Source organism: Hirundo rustica, chromosome 3, assembly GCF_015227805.2.
Source record: "Hirundo rustica isolate bHirRus1 chromosome 3, bHirRus1.pri.v3, whole genome shotgun sequence".
Taxonomy (NCBI): Eukaryota; Metazoa; Chordata; class Aves; order Passeriformes; family Hirundinidae; genus Hirundo; species Hirundo rustica.
In genome coordinates, this window is record NC_053452.1 from 16,586,634 (window position 1) to 16,607,592 (window position 20,959).

Consider the following 20,959-nt stretch of genomic DNA (forward strand, 5'->3'; position numbering starts at 1 on the left):
GTACCAGTTGGGCTGAAGATGCCCAGATTCAAGGAAAAGGAAGAGACTAGAGAGTATTTTCACATCTCATCAAGAGCTGATTCCATACAGGTCAGATACAACCTCTCTCAACCCTGCAATAGCAGCATCTCAGCAAGCTCTCTTTTAGTATTGCCAAGAGAGGTATATTCATACACCTGGTCATGAAAAACACAAATAAAGACATGAGACTTAACTGTATTCAAACAGCATTTTAGATAGGAATGAGATTTTTCATTTCTAAAATGCAATTCTCTTTCTGTAACTGTTTTAAGCAGTCTCTCTGCTTTAGCTGTCAGCAGTATTAAGGTTTTTTGCCTTACTACAGATGGGTTGTTGGGTGTGGTGGGTAGAACACCACAAATCAGCACAACCCTGAGCATGCACATGTGGTCCCTCTCAGCAGAGCGCAGGGACTCATCCTCACACCACAGCTGATGCCTTACAGTGCAAAGGTGTGTCCCCACAGTGGAAGAGCAGTTGTTTCAGGTAGGAGCAGAAGTTTGCTTGGGGAAGTTAGTTTCCTGTTGTGCCGCTTTCCACTGTGCCAACTTCTGCAGCTGCGTGAGGGCAGCAAGTGGTCGCCAAGCAGCTAATTTCTATTTTGTTTGAAAAGTGAGCAACAAGAGCTCAAACCCACAAATAACAGGCAAAAGGAAATAGCACCTGAACGCTTGCTGTGAGGGAAAGCAGCTGCTATACACAACAGATTTGCCATGGGAAGGGACTAAATGTGCATTGATGCTTCCAGCTTTTAGTTCTGGGGAAGCAAAAGGAAACTCTCAGTGTCACCCCACCTCCACACATCACTGAACACCAGGAAGTTATGGATGCAGTGACTCACGCGTGACTCTTCCAGCTGGATGCACCAACGACTGCCAACATCTCAGTGCTCTGAAGCCAGTCCAGAGGGACAGAGGGCCAGCGCAGCCCTGTGTGCTTGTGTTCCGGGCTGTGCTTCAAGGCCTTGCTGCACTTGAATGACATTATCCCAGGAGCAAAGCTACCAAAGGTCAATAGCCCTCAACATCAAAAAAGAGCCTGGAGAAGGACTCCTTCTGGGAGTCCACATCTCTGCCCAAGGACCTCCATTAACGTTTGAGCATGCGTGAAACTTATGAAAATTGGGAATGCTTACTGAAAAAAATAGATGTCAATGAATAACAAAGTCATTAGCTTTGTGTAAGCCAAGGTACATACTAAAGATATCAGGAAAAAACGGAAGGAAGGACAATGTTACCATTCCAACATTCCCACCCTGGTTTCAGGCAGACTCCCTACTCTCTTGTGGCAGGCTGAAAGACTCTTTGATTAATGCTTTCCACGTGAGATCACTTTCCAAAAGTATAAGGAGATGCAGAGAAGATTGCAAGAGTTGACCAATATCAATATAGAGAATAAGCATGCCCTGAGGCTGAGATGCCTGTGGGCTGCCAATTGCAGTAGAGCAGTTAGACTAACAGCGGAGTAGTTAAATAATATTAAAATGGCTTTTGAATTTATTTTGAATACAGTGATAGGAATTTTAACAGACTGTTGCTATGAGTAAAGACAGATCAAGGAGACAAACCATGACTTCTCCCTCTTTCTCTGACTCCATTTTTTTTCTAAGACCTTTACCCTTCAATGAATAGATTGTGCAATCAACTCTCAGGAGATTTTTTACAATTACTCAGAATAAGCAGTCATTTTCTTAGCACTTCTCATCTTTAAATTCAGCATCATAAAGCGTATGTTTACCCAAAATATCCCTTTATATGCTCTTTGTCAATAAGCTTTCTGTTGAGTGCAATCTCCCCTTCAAAATTTTTCCAACTTGTTTTCCCTCATTTCACTAACTGATTCAGCTTGCCATGAATTAATCACTTAATTACTGTCAGCAGTAGTGTTAAATTCTCAAACTTGCTTCTGCTATTATTACGTAAAATGCTCCTCCCAGCTGGGTAGGTTTCAGTAAAGCATAACACCTGTTGACTTTAGATAAATCTATTTATGAAACGCAAATGTACCTCTTCCTGGCAGACAAATCCTTTTTAACTGCTCAACAATTTATTATACAAAACAAAGAATTAGGAGCACACGCAGCTCTTCATCAAGTCCTAGCAAACATGAACATTTTGGGAAAAACTAATGATAAAAAGACAATACAAAATGCTAGCCCCGCTGCAAGTAAATGGTGTTAATCTGGTCTTGTGGCAGACAGGGGTAGAGGAGTACTCTCAAATACCAAGACATACATGTACAGTATTCCAAATGACTGGCAACCAGAAAATAATTAGGTGTACCAGGAACTAAGAAAAGAGAAATATAAACAAATTTACCAGCAAGCAATTTACAGGAAGCAATGAAATTATGTATATGCTCCACCAAACATCTACTGGATTATGATGCAGTTTCAAAGAAGGTATTGGCAAAAAGCACCACCAATTTAGAAGAGGATTACAGTAAGCAAGCTGTACTGGACAGGACTCACTTGACAGTACAAAGAACACAAATGCACTGAATAAGAAAAAGAAAGAACCACCAAACTTTCTTTTGGCCATAAACTAGACTAGGGGAGACCTAGAAGCTACTTTACTCGTGTCTACCTTTGATCTTGATGTATGAATTTAAAAGACCAATAGCCATTAACATTAATTTTTGTACACATTTCATTAGGAATTCTCTCTGGCAGTGGATATCTACACAAGGGGACCCCCCCCATCTTAGGGGACAGACACTCTTCCTGTTTCTTACTCTGCCCCAGTGGTCACTCTATTGGTACCTCCATTCATTTTAAGCTGCCCATGGTCCTCTCTGAGCTATAGTAAAGTTATACCGAGTGCAAAGGTTTTATATGTCCGCTATATATTTTTTACTAAGAGAATAGTTAAAATACCTGACTTCCAGCTCTCCCAGGACTTTAACTTAATGGGATGTGGATGCAGTTCACCAGCCATAAAGAACATCAGTGGCTTACATCACCTCAGAATCTCAAAACCCAGAAGGCAACCCGTAGGACACAAGGAATCTTCATACACAATGTTTACTGAAATACTAGCAACAAAATCAACTGCCCTACTCCTTACACCAGGAAAAATGCCTTGCCTCCTTTTCCAGGATCTCTTGAGAAACAGCAGTAGGACTTACGCAGCTGCAGTTACAGCAAAGGCTCTCAACTCCACTTGGATCATGCCCTTCCTTCCCATCCCACAGGTCATTACTGCTGCTTTTTAGTGAGCAATATAATTTTAAACAGTCTGTCAATGAGGTATCACAAAGATGATAAAAGTGCCTTGCCCTAGCATCTAATGTGGATAAAATCGATGATCCAAGGTCCCATGGGTGGTGACAGAGTCAGGAAGCTCAGAGGCCTCTGGGCTCACAGGAGCAGCTGCATTCTCTGTTCAGCAGGGCAGTAGGGCAGCTAAGGGAACTGAGACCCGGCAAAGAGAGGGTGCCAAATCCAGGTTATCAGTCATCCAGGGTACTCTTAGAAGTAAAAAGCTTGGTATCCTTTCCCTAGTATTCAGTGGAATGAAGAAAGAATTAAATAACCAAGGACTGAGCACAAAACAACCCAAACACAGCACCCCAGCATCATTTCATGGGGTCCCTCAAACCAGACTCCATCTGTGTGTGCAGGGGCCTTGCACTGCTAGCAAATCACCTCCAGAAATGCTGCCTATAAAATCAGGAATCTGATGGTCAGGATTTTCAGAATGGTTATTCTGCTGTGACCTTGGATAAGTCTCTTTTTGCTGTGACAGAAAAAAACCCTAAAAACCCATTTTGTGGGGAATATATGGCCTTACTACTTTGTAAAATAGCATTTTTTTTTTCACAGAGAAAAAAAAAAAAAACAACCCTCATTTTGAAGAGCTACCTAAAATGAAAATGTCCCTTGTAGAGGAAAATGTTTGCTCAGCAGTACTTCAAAAGATTTTATTTGACCTGAAATAAAACATTGGTTAGCTTCAGGAAACTTGCTATTGTTGAAAATTTTTTTTCAGTTCATCTATTTCATGCTTTCTTTATGCCTTTTAACGTATTTTCATATTAAAAAAACCTCCTAGAGCCAAGGGAAAAGGTGTGAAAACTTGGTTTCTTCCACTAATTTATTTTGTTTTGTTTTGCCAAAACACATATTAAGTTTGCACTTTGAACAGCTTTGTCCCACCAGGTTGCATTTTTAACAAACTAGAAAAAAAGTGAACATGCTGCCTACCCCTCGTGACACCACAGAGGCTCTCAAGTGGAAGGTGATACCAAGTGTGTCACCAAATGCTAATCACAAGCACGGAGGGTGACAGCATCACTGGAGTCATTGCCATGTGCTCAGGCAACATCTGTCTGAGAAAGCTCAGGGTCATTTCAGCTCGGTCCTGTCCCCTGAAATCTCCTCCCTCAGAGCACCAAAGAGACAACTTCTTACCATACTTGCACTGACAGGGCTGACAATGTTCTCTCCATTTGGCACACATCAAACCATGCAATTAGCAGAACTCAGGTTTAGCTGAGGGAACCTCAGATGTGGAAAGTAGCAAAAAACAAGCCATGGGGCCTGCACAATCTCATGTGGGCACTGTAGAGTTATTATACAGCTACTGCCATCTCAGTGAGCTGGCAGCATGGAAAACAGTTAAAGTAAACTCAACATTAAAAATTTCACTGACAATTAAGATGACAGATTAAACTGATCTACATGCAATCTGCAAACTGATTTGGCATTCACTGATTAATGCAGTAAATTAGATACTAACATCTCTCATGCAATGTTATAAATCACTACCTTCACTCAGCAATGCATATTTGGTGTCAAACAATTTTTGATGCTGGCTAAGTTATTAAATTTTCTGTAGATGAAGCACTGAATAGCTGTTACAGTTTTAGGATGAGATTATGAAAAGACACTTCCAGCTTCTGATCAAAGTTACTTGATACTATTAGAAATTGCTTTTCATTATAGTGGAAAATAGCAAAAAAAAAAAAAAAAAAAAAAAAAAAGCAACCCCCAAAACCCTAACTGCACCAAGTCTGCACCCAAACATCTTTTAAGCGGACGCACACATTTGAAGGTATACAAACATGCTTTACAAACATGATTTATTTCTCAAAAATGGTGCTTTGATGAAACACCTATCTCTGAGTCTTACAGATGCTTGGTAAAATACAGAGCTCCTTCTTGAAGAAACTGCAGCAAGAAATGCCACACAAGGGCCCTGAGATCTGAGTATTTGGCCCAGCTACTGCAAACAAGGCAGAGTCTGTCTTTATGCTCATCGATGGATGTTACTCACTGTGAGCCAACAGATCCCAAGTATTTTCAACAGTGCTGTTGCAAATTCACAAGGTGAGGGTATCCCCCTCCACAAATCCCACAAATCAAATTTTGGCAGTGCAAATCTCCAGGCTTAGCAACAACACTTCAACTCACAGCTGTCAGCGCTAATGAGTTAAAGCAGACCGTAGAGAGCTCCTGAAGTTATTTGTAGCTGTGGTACAGGTAAGTCCCTCTGGTTGCAGGTAGGCATCCTTCCCCAGCTGCATTGGCAGGAGAGGTTATTGCCTCCATCTGTTCACCATCGCTTTCCCTCCTGATCCGCTGATCAAGCAGCATGTGCAAGTACTCCTTAATTTATTTCAGGCAAAGTCAGACAGATGACACCAGTACAAAAATTCCTACCAACTCAAGGATTTTATGTGACCCTCTCTCATTTCCAAGTGACAGCCGCTCTCTGGGCTGTGTTGAAGCATCTCCCAGACTCCTATGACCCGCTGAAAGGCCGCTCTCTAGTCCATCATTCTAATGTGTGAGATAATTCTGATACACGACAATGTTCTTACTAGCCCATGCAGAGCACTTTGTGGAGAGGGAGTATTTCCCTTTCCCTTTTTTAAAGAGGGCATACTGTGGAACATCAGGTTGCTAACTCCCATCACCTTTGCAGCTTTGGGAAAACTCAAACAGCTTGATCTTTCTCTGAGATATTCAGATCAAGTCTGCTTCTAAACCAAGGGGAACGGGAAAAAAGAAACTGCAAGTTTGGTCAAGCTCTGAAGAAACTGCGTCTCAGTTTAGAGCTGCACAAGATGAACCTCTCTTTAAATCAAAGATGGAAATAAAATGATTGGGTTATGTACAGGAAATTATTAAAGCTTTTTTTTTTCCCCCTTAGTATTTAATATTATTAAAACAGAATGGTCATGTAACAAAAAGCCCCAAAGAACACCATTCTTGGCACAATTTTCTCTTCAGTAAAAAACTTTGGTTTAAATTTTTCTGGTAAAGAAGAAACATTGGTTACACTAATATAATGGAACAGAAATTCCCTGACATGCATCTTAAGAGTGCATCATGCCTAAGAAGTCCTGTCAGTTGAAATTTAGTCTAGAACTCAATGATTACCAGGAACTGGATCTGAAATTACCTACTCCTGAATGTAACAAGATATCCTTTCAGAAGCAGGCTGAATTAAGGTTCAAGACAAATGCTGCATATAATATAGATCTTAACCTCATTTAGAAGCAATGTTGTTTAAGGCTGTATTAAGGGATTGAGTTACTGCTTCTGCTTAAACAGAAGTGACAGAGTCATTCGCAAGGGTAATAAAAATAAACAAGATAATGCAATAGAAGGAATTGCACCTCCTGGTAAGGAAATAAGTGAAAAATTAATGTGGATCTTCTATTACCTCTCTTTGGAAAGCAGCATGGGAGCCAATCTCCAATTGCAACTCAATTTAAGTAGATTTTTCAAAAAGCCTACATTGAAGCCTCAAATATGATCCACAGGGCTCCTTAAGAAGGCTCTGGGTTGTAGCTCTGCTGTCACCAACAACCACTTTACTGTTCACTAACCACTTCTGCATCTTAATGTTCTTCCCTGCGAAAGAACTGTGTTTGTTGGGTCTTTTTGGAAATATGCCTTGTTTTCTAGACCCATTCATAAAATATCTAAAGAGGCTGAAAAACACAGGGCTGATTTCTGATTTATAATTCACACAGGTTTCCCAGTGCAGAGAAGATTCTAGGTCTGACTGGAAGCACCCTGTAAAAGCTGCACAAATGAAGCTTGTTTTGGTAATGCTGGTTTTGTAAAGTATGCCTGGATAGCACCATTAATCTTGCTCTCAACAGTCATTTAATTTTTTTCAGGGTTTATTCTAACAGACTCTGAATAAATTCCTGCAAAATAATTACTCTAAAATGATTGATCTGGCATGGTAACCAGTGAGCGTTGAGAATGTTCAATAGAGAATGTGTTTGTTAAAGATTCCTTGCCAGCCCCTATTCATTCACAAGTGAGGAAGTGGTGAGCAGACTTTATAGATTACAGGTATTAAAGCACCCACTGGCTTTAAAAGGATAGTGCTGTTAGAAATCCCAGACAACGATTCTTCAACCAAAGCATTGTCCCCTTTCTGACACTCTGATGATGCGATGATGTTAAAGGTGGAATGAATTGCCCTCTGAAGTGCCTCTTTTTCTCTCTGTTGACTACAGAGGGACCCTAGAGACCAGCTTTGACATGATGCCTAACTTTCAGATAGCTGAAGTCACAAAAGATGAATACCATCTTGTCTAACTTCATACAACAAAGCACCTGAATGTCTGAACTAAATCTTGCCTAGGGAGATTGAATCTTGTGATATTGTGAATTAGATGACTGGTTTATTATACAGATTATATTCCCTGACAGTTCAGATGAGGTCTAGACTGAGAACAGCAAACTGAATTAGCTTTGCAAGCTGGAGTTTAGGGGAAGTTTTTTTTTTCTTCTATCCACTGAAAATATTTTCTGGCCTTTGTTCAAACACTGAAAAAAGCAGGCAGCATCAGCAGAATGTAGAGGTGCTAAAAAAAAAGGTCACCTATATGCTATTCAGATAAAGAAATAGGGGAAAATGGACAGGTCCATTGCTTGGCTCTGTAAACTGGAAAAGAAACTCTCATCATTTCATCTGAGACTACTGTTTTGAGATGGTATAGTAACATGAATAAATGGAAACCGTAATAAACTTCTCTTGCAGTCTTTACAGAACAGCATCACGGTAGGCTTGCACTGTAGGAAGAGTTATTTTTGCATGATTGGTTAACATTTGGTGGCACCTGCTTCGTCATGACACTTTAGTTTCATTTCATCAATTACCCTAATTGTCCAGGAAAGGAAGGCACTGTTTCCTTGAAAATCAAAAAAAGTAACCTGAACCAGGGAGAAATGTTCTGAGAAAGACAACTGTAATGCATTATTGCTGGTGCCTGTTACTGTTAGGAACAGAAGCAGCAAGAAGAAGCACATTTATTATAATTTGAGGGGAGCTACATGAAGCCACAAATTAGTCCACATTCTACAAATCAACAATTAAGAGGAAGACTACTTACTACAATATAAACTTATAATGGAATAAAAATTGCCCTAAAGGTTTAGTGATTAGATTACTCAGGTAGGAATGCTTTATGATTAAAGGGAAAGAGAAGTATGCTTGTCCAAATGTCTGATTTCACTTAGGAACAGAGAAAGCTAGAGATGTTCCAAAGATGAAGTTAGAAGAAAACAGAAGATAAACACCATAAACATGGAAGACCACGGCAAAGCACTCTGTGCAAACATCTCTTGGAGTAGAACTTTTCCAATGTAGAATAGAAAAGGTCATTTGCATTTCTCAGTTGTCTTAACCAGTCGTTAATGGGAAAAAAAAAAAAAAATCATATAACGGCACAGTAATCTGTATAATTGCAAATCCTGTGTCAGCTTCAGCCTCCTCTATTTGCAGTGAAAGAACAGCTGTAACTTAAACCTAACTCTTCTCTTGGCAGGTGAACAAGAGGTGAACAAAGATGAAGAAACTGAAGCTCGGATCAGCAATGTTGCTATCAAACTTCTTGTCAGGCTCCTCCTTTTTCAAAAGGTTTGATAAATATATAGGGGCAGATCTTCAGCTGATGCAAACGGTTGAGGATCCAACAATTATTAGGATGACGTGCAATGTACTTCAGTAATTTCACTGGCAGAAACTCCTCACAAGTAACTGCATAGTTACTCACTTCCTTTGCTTTGGAAAATAGCTCCCATGCAAGAAATACTTCCTTTTCTTGGCTGTCAAAGCCACTTGGCAATTTTTGCAGACATGTGAGTCATTTTGTTTTGTTACTGATGTGTACAACAAAAGTACACAAGAGGGCTGAGTTAACACTGTTGCCAAAACTTTGCACTTAACACTCTGCACTTGCAGCAATTGCTTTATTTTTGTTATGGTTTCATTAACTGGTGTTTGTGAACATGTCTACATACTCTGTTATTCCATGAGGTGCTTAAAGAGGCAATGGTGTCTTTGTGTCTTTTTAGAAATCAATAGCAACACTGATAATATTACAGAAATATTGATTTTTTTTTTTTAAACCACATAACCTGATGCTGGATTTATGCAGTTGTTGCTTACAGCTCTAAATGATGTTTTAAAAATCCATCATTTGGGCTTAAGTGCAGGGAATATTCTGTAGTTTTCAAGAAATCATTTACTCTGGATTATGGTGCACACAATTCCACCAAAATAGCTTAGAACCCAGTATGGAACAACTCATCCTCTCACAGAACCAGACAGATTGATTCTCAACTTTCAAAGTTTTTAGGTCCAAATAGCTGCATTGTTCATCTGTATTCACATCAAATGAAAGATTTACCACTGATGATATTTTAGGAACATGATAAATGTTTCTTACACAGTTGACTAAATTATATTTCCTTGTAGATCAGAAAAACACTTCCAGACTTCTTCCTATGCTTACAAATTCACTGATACTCCATCAATCATGTCCCATGAGCAGTACACTTCAGTCTGGAATTGGATCCAGAATCCAGCTGACTCATTTAATTGCTTGCAACCTCCCAGTTATAGAAAACTTCAGCAGGCAGTAATTTTAAAAAGGGAGGGAGGGGAAAAGGTATATTCTTAAAATTTCTTTCATGTAATAAAAACTGACTCCAATTTAAGATCTTGCCATCCATGTGTGACTTCTGGATCAATAGGCCTTGCTAGCAGGGCTTTCAAAAGCTCTATTCATAAAAGCCCTGCACACCTCATTTATGGAGGCGCTTGATAAAGCTGCCTCCCTTCTCATCTTCATGATGGAAGGCATGCCTTCAGTGCCAGGCAGTAATGATGGCATTTTTGAGAACTCCTAGGGGACTAAGAAGTGTGGTTCCCATTAATTTGTGCTCCTAAGTCACTTGGCAGCTTTTAAACATTCCTCTCTCTCCCCACGTTTTTCACAACTTTGGAGTTAAAAGAATTGTAACATACAGGTTTAATGATACTGACTGCCACTCTGATGGGCAGCCACTGGTGGTGAGTTTCCAAATACAGCATAAAAGACTTTCATTTGTTGAAAGGGCATGCACTGCTTTTCAGAAAACTTCAGTCCCCCTTTACAGATTCTTTAACTTTTCAGGGGACAAAGCCCCCGATGCAGTAGTTTTATTCAGTCGTCATTTCTATTTAGGGCTTACAGATTTAATTTGGAATTACAAGGTCGAGGCTTTTTGGTTTCGGTTGTTCTACTGCAGAGTGCCACTGTTTTCATCAGTGTTGGCACCAAGGTGCCACACTTCTCCCATGCAGGATTGTAAAAAAACATGTCCATGGGTTGATTTAGCAACTGGTTTGCTCAGAAAGCTGACTGCAGTAGACCTGGCAGGAACAGAACAGCAGGACAAAGCAAGCAGGGCTCCTAAGACAGGAAGGGGAAGGTTTTGGACAAAAAGAGGAAAGAGCTGGACAGGGTTTCAGAGTGTGACTGGGGCAGATTCACAGTGAGACCTCTCAGACACAGAAACCAAGGTGAACTTGAACATTTCAGAGGATAAGCCCAGAGGTATAGAAGTGCCCTGAGCCAAAATCTAAAGGACTCTACCCTGTGAAGAAAGAGGAAGAATTACACTTTTTTTTTCAATCTCATATGCATTGCACTACTAAAGAGAAGTGGTGACCACCTCAATAGCCACCATTTGTATTTGTGTGACATTTAAGCAGACTTTTAAAATAGTAAGATTCTTGCTGTTGGCATGATTTCATTTTCAAGCAAGCACAGAATATCTTCTTTCCTTATTGTGCCATCTTCTCCTCATTCTTGTTCTTCATCTTCCAAAACCTATTTTACTCATTAATGCCTCTGAGGCTCTGGTGAGATGTGCCACAAAAAAAGGACTAGTTTCCATCCGAACCTACATACAGATCCAACATATTTATCTTGGCTTTTGATAATTTAAAATGTTAATGGATTAATTCTTGCACATTTCATTAAAATTTGACAATTCACTGCATTTCCCTCACTTGGTTTCTTTGCCGGTTCAACAGATTATCCACCTAGTTAGTTCAGTCTGGTTGATTGAGTGACTATCTGATTAAGCTTGATTGCTTCAGTTAATTAATGGGATTGTAAATGTTTCTTCCAATCACTTTCTAACTGGTCAAACTTTTTAATCATTTCCACCATCTAGACCAATTATTCCTGCCTGATATCCTGTCGTTTGTTTTCAGCGTTAGCGGTTTGTCACCATCTCTCCCTTACTCATTTCTCCCTCTCTCTATTACCTGAAGGGATCCTACAAGAAAGGTGGACAGACGCTTTTCACAGGAGCACGTAGTGACAGGACAAGAGGGAATCTCTTCAAACTGAGAGAGAGAATGTTCAGATCAGATATTAGGAAGAAGTTCTTCACTGTGGTGAGGCACTGGAACAGGTTGCCCAGAGAAGTTGTGGCTGCCCCATCCCTGGAAGCATTCAAGGCCGGGTTGGCCTTGAGTAACCTGGTCTAGTGTCCCTCTCCATGGCAGGGGGGTTGGAATTAGATTGCCTTTAAGGTTCCTTCCTACCCAAACCATTCTGGGATTCTGTTTCTCTTCTTTTGCTGACTCAGTCTGACTCATTTCCTTTCTGTTTGATCATCTCCCTCTTCCGTTCTGACTCTCTAAGCTTCCCCACTGTCTCTCAGTTCTTCACAAAGACCACTGCAATTCTTCACAAGTATGAATCACGCTGGGGTCTTAACAACTCCAAACATCGGTTCTGTATGAACCAACAAAACTTTCCTACAGCTAATAGGGAACTTCACGGATATAAACCAAAACGACCCCTGACTCTTTCTTTTGCAAAATCAAGGATCTCCACACCCTCTGTTACAGGCCAGCAGTCTTTTGGGGTTTATTATGGAGAGAAGAAGGAGAGTGAGACTGTCATCTACTTACACAGTGGAGTCAGATCACATAAATCTTTGAATCTGGAGTAATACCAGCTTAAAATCATTGGGTCATCTGTAAATCATCATTGTCTTTCCCATTTCTCAAGTGATAATAGCAAATCCTATGATTGTTTCAATAAATCCAAGCAGTTAAAACATCACAAGAAGTAAGTGGCAGCAATTAATAGTAATAAAAATAAGTTCAATTTGGGGAAAGCAGATTACAGAGTTCATTTTCTTTCACTGAATCAATGGCTCCCCTGTTGAAATAAGCCTTAATTAAAGTAGAAGGTCAGGATAAAAATCATATACAGCATTAAAAATATAATGTATTGGCCAATTCTTCAAGGTGTTAAAAAGTACTTAAGACCCACAAGTGCCAACATTTGCAAAGTGTCTTGAGCAGTTCCTAGTACTTCTTATGAGCAGGACCTTCTCTTCAGACCATTAAGGCTTTGGATTTTAAAGGCTGAGATTTCTCAATTCTGTTTCTTAATCCAAGTCACCTAACCTTTTCTGAGTTAGAGAGATTGAACCTGCTCACTTTGGTAAGGCACACCTATTTGGAGCTGCTGTGGCAGATTCAAGCCTTTCCACCTTCTGCATGAAAACTTCTATTTAAGATGAATTTAAGTGCATTATTACACAACCTAAGACATTTCTTTATATCTCCCTCCTCCATGTCTTACAACCCCAAATATATGGCCAGTTGATTACTAAATAAAACAATAGGATATTCTATCCCAGTCATCACCAGACTGGCATGGCAGACCTATGAAACCCAAATTCTCCAGAAATTCAGGTTTGCTTCCCCCATGCTGCTCCTTTGATGAGTACATGAAGGTTCTAAATAGATTCAATTATTCAACATCACCACCACTGTCTAAATCTGGCTCTGCAAGAAGTAGGCGTTCACAGACAGTAACAGAAATGCATAATCACTAATTCATTACTTCAAGAAGCTACTCTACCACTAACTAAGTTACTGTGCCACTTCTGGAAGCAATATTAAACCCATATCTTCTTAATTTTTTTTATTCCTAGTGTTACAATAACTTCATTTTAAAAAGATGAAAGTGAAAACAAAGATAAGCCCCATAACAAGTTAATTAAATTTATTTTGCTTAAATTGGCACAAACCACAAGTGAAATAACTTTCACTTTAGAATGACTTTAAAATGATTTAACTACTGCAAAGCAGTATTTTTTCCAACACAAGATCCCTACAGGTTAGAGATTGTTTTTGGCACACAAGCTAAAGTCAGAATAATCAGTCATAGCACATGAGGGAGCAGAGGTGAATGGGGAAGAAAGCGGTCACCAAAGCATTTGGAAGCAAATATTCTTAAAATAGTAAGGCTTTTCCAAATGCCTACTTAATGAAATTAGACCCACAGGAAAACCACATCAGTTGAACTGTACAAATAGCATAGGCCACTAGGTGAAAAATGCAGCCAATCTGCCTAATTTTATTTTTTTTAATGAAGAAACAATACCAACATACTGAATAATCCTTCTGGTTTCAATTAGCTCTGGACCTTTTCTCTGGCTTGATAAGGTTCGTAACCATGGCATTAATGCCAAAGGAAATCATCCAGCTTCTTTCACACAAAAATTACCTGGATAGGCCAAGTAACATCATCGTAAATGTTAATCCTAAACCTCAGATAGAGACAGCTGCTTATGAAACTATGATTACTTTTCTTTTTTTAATCATGTTTATTTTTCAGTTTTATAACAATGACAAAATACTGACTGCTCATTGTTCTGTTCACCTGTTTCCCTGCATTTCTGGACAGAGGTGGATCTCCAGACTATATAAGATGACATGTTTGATTCTACTAAAGGTTCATACCTTCTCTCCTCCATCCCATTACAACCAAGTGAATGATGAAACACAGACTACTGTCACAATTAACCTAGTGGTTTAATAAAACTTCTGGAAATATCTTGCAATTTTACCTGAATGAAAATGACTTAAATGTTATACAATTTTTTCCCCATTAATTATGAACATCTAAACGAGCTATGTGTCATGTGGGGCTTCAATTTGAAGTGTATGTTTAATTTTTTTTACAGTGAGAAGATGCATTTGCTGGAGCAACTCCCCAGGGATGTAGCAGAGTCCCCATCCCTGGAAGTTTTCAAGATGCAGATGGTCAGGGTTCTAGATAATCCCACCTAGACTCCCTTTCATACAAAAGTTGTGCCAGATGCTCTTTTGAGATTCCTTCCAACCTAGCCTGTTCTGTGATTCTCTCTCACACACTGACATAATTTCAGTTTTCTGTTGGGAAGAGGTTAACTTTTCTAGGCAGTTTTCCAATAGGAAGCATCAAGAACTCATTTTGAAAAGGGGCTCACTGGTATTTCATTAAGTTCAGTTAACCACAACATCCTGTCATCGAATTAATTTATAAGACAAACTGCAAAAAGAGAGCATGTGGGAAAACTGAAATGATACATATCCAGGTTTTGTCCGAATGCACAGAAACATCATTTTAGTAATGATTCAGATGCATAAGCAATCCTGTCTGGAGAAAGCCCTTATTGATCTCCTGCAGCTGATGCATAGATCTGTTGCTAGAATATTTATCAAGTGGAATCATGAAAAATTCTATCTGGCAGTTGGTCATATTTCTTCAGACACACTGTAAGTCTGTATTTTTACTCATTCTTCTTTCAGTAAAGTCATCTCTCCTGATCTTCAAATTTTTTTCCTTTCCTGGGATATCCTGTGCTTTATATCAAAGATTTTTGCCTTTAGTACAACCTTAACTCCAACTTTCAGAAATTTGCATACATATTACAGCCATCAGATCATCAGAGAGCTAACTGCCTACCAGCTCTGAAGGTAATGCATGTTTCAGTGTGATTTCAGTATCTACTGATAAAAGGCTATTGCTGAGTGGACAGAAGCATTAGCTTAATCAACAACACATGGTCTCTCCCCTCTCCAAAATAAATGGTTTTTATGTTGCTTACTGAGCTTGAAAACTTGAAAGCTAAGTGCTTCCTCTTGGCCAGGCTGAGTGTCTGAAATAACTGCTTTTAACAGCCCTGGAGCATCATTAAACCTTTAAGATGTTTCAGAAGCATTTGGTCTCCATGCCCCTTAGGTAAAAATTTACTTAGAATTGGTAAATCGAACATTGCTAAGTAAAACAATGTCTTGTCATTTACTTGTGCCTACTAATAAGTAGTTTAATTAAGACTTTTGGAAATAAGTTAGCAAATTAATTAATTTACAACAGCAATAAAAATCAGTAAGAAACCCATTAAATATCATAAATAAGTCAATACATTACTTAGGAATTGAACTCTATTTTTATTACTAGAAATTACCATCAACTATAAAATCCCACTGTATAAGCAATTATACACAATTACTTTACTTGTATAAGTAACAAATTTCTTAACTGATGTTATTAAATTAATATATTACTTCTCTGCCTTTTTTTTTTTTTTTTTTTTTTTTAAACTTTGGCTACTGCACTTATTTAAATAGTAAGTTGTAAGAAAGAGAATTAGGCAATCAATAGCTTAGGTTTTACACGCTGACAAACACAATTTGCTTCACATTTAAGTCAGTAATTGAAAGTCAATTGGTTGTAGCAGTCCAGGCAATGTTACCTGTTAGTCGTCCTGAGACGAAACCTATAGAAGTACAAGCAGACTTTGTATTGACTGTAGAGACTCTCTGATCAGATTCAAATCCTAAGGCTGAGAAAACATTGTAAGAACTTTCCTTCTATTATGGGAACTGGGAAATATGAAGATATTCAAGTAACAATGGGAGTTTTTTTAATTTTGAATTTTTTAAAAATGCAGAATTTTATCAGCATCAGAATCTACTTAAGTTTTTAATTTTAATTTCCCATCCAATCACACAAGCTGTTATTTTTTTTTTAGATCAGATGCAATATTTTTTTTCTACGCAAAATCTTTTCTATGATTAAAGAACTCAAAAAAAAAAATGAAATCATCAACATGCAAAAGAAAATTCCAGCCTCAAACTGACCTTCTTCAAGCCCTTGTTGTGTTCCTCCCAGAGGGTGACTGGGCACTGGAACAGTCACGGGAATGAGGAAGTGGTCACAGCACCAAGACTGACAGAGTTCAAGAAGGGTTTGGACAATACTCTTGGGCACATGGTGTGACTCTCAAGGTGTCCTGTGCAAGCCTGGAATTTGAACTCAGTGATCCTGATGGGCCCCTTTCAACTCAGCATATTCTGTGATTCTTTCTATATCTGCACCTATGGAAATAGTAGCCTCACTTCCTAAGATTGTATGTACACCTTAATTTATTTTTAAATTGTGTTTATGGTCTTCAAAAGGCTTAGAAAAATCAGGCTGAAAGCATGTTTCTATTTCTCAGATGTTTCTTTCTCAAATTCACCCCTGTTTTATGTGCTTCAGTGGCATTAAGTTATCCAAGTAGCTAAGCTGCCCAAAGGCTTCTAACAGCTGCAGAAAAATTAGATTTAGATTAATCTTTTCTTATTGCTTTCCCTATTTTCACCAAGCTTAAGGTGTCTCCCTCAGCTGCTCATCACCACCTCTTTCCTCATAAAAGTTCACTGCCACATCTCCAGCTGTGCACAAAAGGCTTAGTGACCTAAACCAAATGAAAATAAGAGAACAAGTGGTTTTGTTCTCTGGTTGTATTGTTCTTACACTGTGTCTTATAAGCAGGACAGAGGAGTAGCTGTTTGCTACAAATCTGCAGGCAAAATGGGAGATTTGTTCCTTCTTTTGCTCAGGATGTATCTTAATGGCCTCAGCACTTGACATCCGTCGTCTGCACAGCAGTGCTTGGTATTGGTAAGAACTCACAGTCCAGTACCTCCAGCTTGCCCTTGAGTGCTCCCAAGAGAGGAGTTCCTGTGCCCAGTCTGTTGCACTGAATTCCCAAAGCACTGTGGATGACCTGTGTCCTTACACCGGCAGCAAAACAGGCACCTTCTGTCTGAACGTGCCTTTGCTTCCAGCACAATGTCAGACTGCTCCTTGTTGGAGCTTAGAGAGCACCTTTATGTACAAACAGCGCAATAAATCCTTTAATTCTACTGGCCTTTGTGGAGAGCAAGGAAAATTACCAAAATAATGGATGTTCTGCAGCACATTTCCCTGTCCTAGAGAGGCTGAAAAGAAGGACATGCAGCTCAACTCAGCACTACTCCAAATAAATAAAATGGACAAAAAGTAATGTGTTAAGAGCTTTAAGTAGTAATATTCTTCACTGACACGCCACCTAAAGATTTCAGTATGATTCACAGAGTCCATAAAACTGGTAGAACTAATATGCAGCTGCTTCTGGCATAGAGCACTGAATTTACATACTTGGATTGATCACACAGCTTGTATTTAAAAAAGTAACCCCCATTTAGGTTGCCCATTATTAAAATTCCACACATTACATGGAGCTATTAGGGGCTGCTCAGCAATAACCACTTTGGAACATTGCCAAAGAAAGGCATACTTTATTAGAATCAAAATTTCCATGGTTGTTTAAAAAACAACCCTGAAATTTGTAACCACGAACATAAAAAAAAGATGGCTTGCAAGATGTCTGTTTAGGAACCCCTCATCTGTTCTACTTTCTGCTGCACAAAAGTGAAGTTGTCAGGATATGCATCCGGCAAGCCAGGATGAATACGGCCTCTTTTCTCCCAGAATTAAATTTTCATAGCTATTCTTTCCAAATGGGAAAAAAAAGAAAACCCAAACCAAAACAACATAGTTGCTTTAAACTTCTTGAAGGAAAGTTTTAAGGCAACATTGAAAAAGAGCCTTCCCCTGAGAGGGACCCTGTTTTATTTTTTTTACATTTAAAGTATTTACTTGACAAGAACCTTTCTTTCTGTGGTGTCTGCAGCAGTCAGATAGAGTGTTTCTCTCCAAAAAGGCATCAAAGTGCTGTGAGCTAGAAACAATAAAATACTCTGTTACCTGAACTGCAGTTCTTCATGGCAAAGGAATCCACAGCTGCCACACTGTTGCTCCCATTAGGGATGTACTCCAGTGAGATCCGAAATGGTTTCTCTAGGTGTCCAACTCTCCTTTGAAGCAACACCCATCTGGTCTCATCAGAAAGCAAGAGGAAAGAACAAAGGAGAAGAGCTGTAAGAAAGGCTACTTTACGAAGACCAAATCCCCCAAAGGAGCAGCTGTACTTATAGCTGGTCACATCGTGCTTCCTACCCCAGTCCTCACTTCCCTCACAGTGCCCCATGCTCAGGGCCTTTCCCTCCCATGGATTTTGCAAAAGGAAGATTCTAAGAACCAAGGGTTCCACCCAGCTAAGATGTGGAAACCCAACTATACAGTAGCTTATTGCTCTCTTCTGTCACACTTCTGTGCCCCCAGATGTCTGCCTGCTGTTTAAAGGAAGCTTCACTCTCTGCAAAGCAAGCTGTGACATCTGTAGCACACATGCACACCCCCTTTAAATATTGTTCCTGAGTCTCATCAAAAAGTCTCTGTCTCTTAGTCACTCAGGAAATAAGGCAGTCTCCAGGGCTGTAGAATAGCTGTAATTCCCACCGCTGCATCACTGGTTGAGGTAACACGCTTTGCTTCTAAAGCAGCTGACTGGAACGTCTACCTGCGCACTACGTGCCACATCTAAAACATGCCATTTCTCCTCCTCCACTTCCTGTCCCTCTTTTCCTACTTACCTCCCTCCCAAAAGAGAAAAATTCCCAGCAAGTAAATCAAGGAAGTGAATTAGCAGCCCTGGAGATTAACATCCGCACTCCAAGAGTGCTTCAACTTAATCTGCTCGTTGCCAAGAGTAAATGAGAACAAAAAGCCTGTATGAATTTAATTTATTCCCTGAGATGCTAGAAGATATCAATGCCTGGCTGTCTTTAATGCCCACCTTCTCCCCTCTGATCAGCTGGGTCTGCTGCTTTAACCTGAAATAATTTCCAGCCAGAGAGAACAAGAACTGTTCCTAGACCCCTGATTCCAATTCTGTATCCCACAAGACATGTCTAAAGGTAGACAGTAAAAATACAAGTATCTGTCTTTTTGCAAATATACTGGAATTCTGCAAGGAAAACATTAAAGAATTAAATACTTGTACAATAAAATGGTGTGGCCCATCTCCCTTTTCATCCTTGGGCACTGGCTGCCAGTAAAACCACTTGACACCATCCGTGAAGGGCTGCTTCCCCAGAGGCACATATTACCTCAGCAGTGGTATGGATCCCAATTCCTGCTTCACTCCAGTTTGTCAAGGCCTACTCACTAACCATAAACATGACCAGAGACAAGACATTCTGTAAAGTCACCCAGCCACTACTAATTCATTTTTTCACATTTCTCTTCTGTTACAGGAAGAATCCTGCACTGAGGAAAAAGCCTCTTTGTAGCATACTGTAAGTGGTCAGCTGGAGTCTAACAAACCAACAGGGCCCAACAAAACCTCTTAGGAAATGCAGCTCCAGCTGCAACTTCCGAAAGATGAGAACAAAATCTTATTGTGTTTCCTTAAGTTGTTTTTAAACACTAATATTAAGCATTTTAGGGCAACACTGTTTCTAGTTGTCAGAACTTTTTCATTGCCCTTTGACAAAACCCCACATTTTTTACTGCTCTTACAAGAAGATTTCCTTGCCAAGTACCCCCATCACCTCTCTGTATATGTGTGTGTGCCTTTCCATGAGCTATGAAAAAGAACACATTTTTGGGGGGGAAGGGAACCCTCTGGAACAGATCTTCTGAGCACAAGAAGCTACACAATTTATGTGGCATCTCTTTCTCCAGAAGTATGCCAAAATTTGGATGTTGTGAAGTTAAGATACCCTTATGAAAGGAAATATAACAACGTGTGTATGACATTTGCACCAACTGACCATCATTGTGCTTGCTATGAGCGTGGATCAATCCCAAATTGCAGACCCTACACTGTGACAAAAGCTAGGAGACTTTTCTTTTTTCCAGAGGCAGACACGTTTGTCTCCTCAGGGACACTGTGGTGTCATTACACTCCACTGAACTAAACAAAATTCCCAGCAGGCAAGGAAGCTGCTTACAGGTGTTTGAAGGACCTAAAGAAAAGTCCTAAGCAAGGGCTACAGAAGCCCTTGCTGGCAACTATTGCAGTTCGATGTGCAACTCAGAAAAGCAAACACAGCTTTTTAATGATTTACTAGGTGTCGTCCTCCCTCTTTTTCCATTGAGAAGAGTGAAAATAGACTGCTAAATTTCATTTTTTGTTTACAGTTATTTTCATTTCCACATCTCATCTTCCACTTTCTGTGCTCTAGGCTCCCACTTGAGAGGAGTATGTTGGCATCCTCACTCTTTTTCTGTCCCACTCCCCCACGAGATAAATCTGCTTTTGCTGAAATTAAATAGAATGAAGCATTTTAAATGCCTAGCTTCTATGTGAGTTATTTCTTCTGATGTCATCTCAACTTAGGTATATTATAAGGATTAGAGGATACGAATTTCCCTACAAATAGAGCCCAAACCAACCCTAGATTAATTTTGATTATGAAGTACAAAAGCATCTGTATGTCATGAAAATTGTTTTCCTCAGCTTCAGAAGACTGATGGATTTTAATTCCAAGTACGCAGTGGCTCTCAACAATGATTTCCATTTCTGTGCTACTGCTAACCCTCTGGATAAATGTGCCAGGAGTTTTAGGAATTGCTTTTTTGAGTTACTGGTGCAATAACTTTAGTTTGAGATTCTCAGGCCTCTCAT

At 39.5% G+C, this 20,959-nt stretch overlaps 1 protein-coding gene across 1 annotated transcript in view; it reads right to left on the bottom strand.

The window, feature by feature from the left end:
• ALK (ALK receptor tyrosine kinase) overlaps positions 1-20,959 on the bottom strand; it is a 312,811-nt gene that overhangs the window by 87,931 nt on the left and 203,921 nt on the right. Inside the window, 1 exon segment of the mRNA XM_040058905.2 lies at positions 18,193-18,320. Within this exon segment, the coding sequence (XP_039914839.1) occupies positions 18,193-18,320 (128 nt within the window).